Genomic DNA, 3,012 nt, shown 5'->3' on the forward strand with positions numbered 1-3,012 from the left:
CCTGTTAGAATGCCCTGGGGATAAGGCCCACGAAGCTGCATTTCTGAAAAAACTCCAAAGAGATTCTCACATATGGAAAAAGCCCGTTTTAAACAAAGTGCGGAGGATGGCGACTCTGAAAGACCCAGTGCTCACATCCTTCACCCAAAGTGGCTTTCAGTGGAGAATGGGGACATTTCTGGGAAATGCTCCTACCTGATGTGGGTCCTGCTTCCATAATTTGGGTTTTTAGGGCCTCTGTTTCCCTGTAGGTTTCCTCCTCTGCTCTAATTGCTGGGGGATGTCAGCCCTCATAGGGGTCATTTCTTTATGAAGACTTCTGGCATTTATTCTCCTCCTGGAGAAGACACGGCAGAGATCAGGTCTGGGGCTCCACAGTTCTAGCCTTCCTCCTAAGCCACCTGGGTAAGCTGAAAGCATCATGACAGACAGAAATGAAGTCAGGGGGGGCGCCTGGGTGGCTCAGTCAGTTAAGCGGCTGCCTTCGGCTCAGGTCATGATCCCAGGGTCCTGGGATCAAGCCCCACATCAGGCTCCCTGCTCCGTGGGAAGCCTGCTTCTCCCTCTGCCACTCCCCCTGCTTGTGTTCCCCTCTCGCTGTGTCTCTCTCTGTCAAATAAATAAACTCTTAAAAAAAAAAATTTAGAAATGAAGTCAGGGAAGAGGATCCCAGAGGAGTGAGATGGTGAGGGCAGGCCCTCCTCAGAGAGAGAACCACAACAAGGTCACTATCAGACCTGTTCAGGTGGGGACGACTTCCTGACCAGTTCCATGAGCAGAGAACCCACCCTCGTCATTCCAAACTCCTGAGCCAAAGGACTGCGAGATAACAAGTGTTGGTTGCTTTAAACCACTGGTTTTCTAATTGTTAATAAGCATCAATAGAGAACTAGTTCAGATGCTTATCTCTACTTTTCCAGGTTTTTCATGTTTAGAAACACGTATGCTAATCTCTATCTAGGGGAAAAAAAAAAAAGCGCAAATGCACGGCGATGGCGGGTGGGCGGGTGGGCGGGTGGAGACGGAGCCACGGCTGGAAGTAGAATTGTGGAGGCAGCAGAAGCTTTGGCAGCTCAGGACTGAGTGCAAGTCACAGAATCACCCTGATGCTTCAGAGGCTCTTCAGGTTCTCCTCTCTCATTCTGTCTGCAGCCTCAGTTCATTTGAGGAGCAACATTGGTGTTACCGCAGTGACATTTAATAAGGAACTTGATCCTGTGCAGAAACTCATCGTGGACAAGATTAGAGAATACAGAACTAAGCTACAGGCGTCTGGAGGACCCGCTGATTCTGGCCCAGAGCACCAGCAAGACCTAGAGAGGGAGCTTTTGAAGCTTAAGCTAACGTATGGTAAAGCAGACATGAATACGTTCCCGGACTTCACATTTGAAGATCCTAAATGTGAAGTCATGGAGAAGCCCCAGTCCTGGAAAAACCATGTAAAATTTATTTGGTGATTTCACCTAGATTAGTTGTACAACTGGATCAGAATAAATATTTCTCAACTGTCAAGTGTTCTTTTAATTCTGATTCCAAATAAATTAGTTGGTGATGTTGGGTGTAAAAAACAAAAAAACAAAAATCAAAGAACCACAGTAAACATCTGTTCCCCACCTTCACATGATGTTCCCTAGCCCTTGTCACATGAAGGACACTGTGAAGGGCATTTCCTATCTACAATAGGTTCTTTCTAACACCCTCTTCCTGAGACCATGGGGTGTGTTCTTTCTGGCTGCAAGGAATAAAAACCCCAACTTGCTTCATGGGAGGTGTGTTCCTGGTGATTTTGCGTAAGGGAATTGCCATCAGCTAAGGCTAAGCCAGGGCTCAGGGAACAATTTTTCACTCGTGTGTGGTGTGGCAGATTTCCCAAAATGATGTACTTTTTCAAGGTAAGATTGCTCCCTGTACTTCCTCTTTTCTTATCCCTGCTGTTTTCCTAACTATGGGAAATTGTATAAAACAAAATAGTGAGTTAGGATAGATGGGGTTTGGGATTTCATAAGAGCTGTTGGGGCACCTGGGTGCCTCAGTAGGTTAAGCATCTTCCCTCAGCTCAGGTCATGATCCCAGAGTCCTGGGATCCAGCCCCACATTGGGTTCCCTGCTCACTGGGAAGCCTGCTTCTCCCTCACCCTCTGCTGCTTCCCCGGCTTGTGTTCTCTCTCTCTGTCTCTGTCAAATAAATAAGTAAAATCTTAAAAAAGATAAGGAGAGCTGTTATAATCCTGAACTTCCAGGGAATTGATGACAAAGACCACAAGGTAGGGCAGGGAAAAATGGCTTTGGGCTTTTGGAGTTGCAAATGGGCATGTGTAAAAGAACAATACATGGTTTTGGAAGATACCTTAGCAACAAATTTGGCCATAATGGCCACGAAATCCATCATCCACCAGTCACTCTGTACATAGGTTATCCTGCTTCAATTTTGGCCAATGGCAACTATTTCAAGAAAGCCCAGAGAATTGCATAAGAGCACATCCAAAGAATATGGGAATGACGTAAAAGGTTGCATTGCCAAATCAGTCCCCACTAATCATAAGTCTTACCCAGGATCAAGTTTTACTCACAATACCAGCAAAGCAACTGAGACCACCAACACTAACTGCAAGAACCGACTTCCCATATGAGGACATGCTCTGGCCCAGACGAAACATACATGGTCTCTAAGTGATGTGTGAGGTCACCACACAAAGAGCTGTTTGTGTGATTTCCCATGGCTATGCTTACATAGCTGATGTGACCATTTCTAGTGAATAAGGCCATAATCTACAGATTCTAGGTTTGGTTCCCTAAATAGTTCTATACACACCAGATACACCCTCCTGAAAGCATGACAGAGAGGGGCCCTCCCAACATTCACCACCACTTGGGTGTTCACCAACAGGTTCTTCACGAGATGTTTACAAGGAAAATTGACCAGGATACTTTCTTCCCTCCCTCCCTCCCCCTTTCTTTCTTTCTTTTTCTTTCTTTCTTTCTTTCTTTCTTTCTTTCTTTCTTTCTTTCTTT

The 3,012-nt window shown here is 45.8% G+C and overlaps 1 protein-coding gene across 1 annotated transcript; it reads left to right on the top strand.

Moving 5' to 3' along the window:
* The first annotated feature begins 982 nt into the window (after positions 1-982).
* LOC118000514 (ATP synthase-coupling factor 6, mitochondrial-like) lies at positions 983-1,457 on the top strand. Its single transcript, XM_034990274.1, has 2 exons — positions 983-999; positions 1,097-1,457. The coding sequence occupies exons 1-2, from the start codon at positions 983-985 to the stop codon at positions 1,455-1,457; spliced, it is 378 nt and encodes a 125-aa protein (XP_034846165.1).
* Positions 1,458-3,012: the final 1,555 nt, after the last annotated feature.

Source organism: Mirounga leonina, unplaced genomic scaffold, assembly GCF_011800145.1.
Source record: "Mirounga leonina isolate KUSES-001 unplaced genomic scaffold, KU_Mleo_1.0 Mir_507, whole genome shotgun sequence".
Classification (NCBI taxonomy): domain Eukaryota; kingdom Metazoa; phylum Chordata; class Mammalia; order Carnivora; family Phocidae; genus Mirounga; species Mirounga leonina.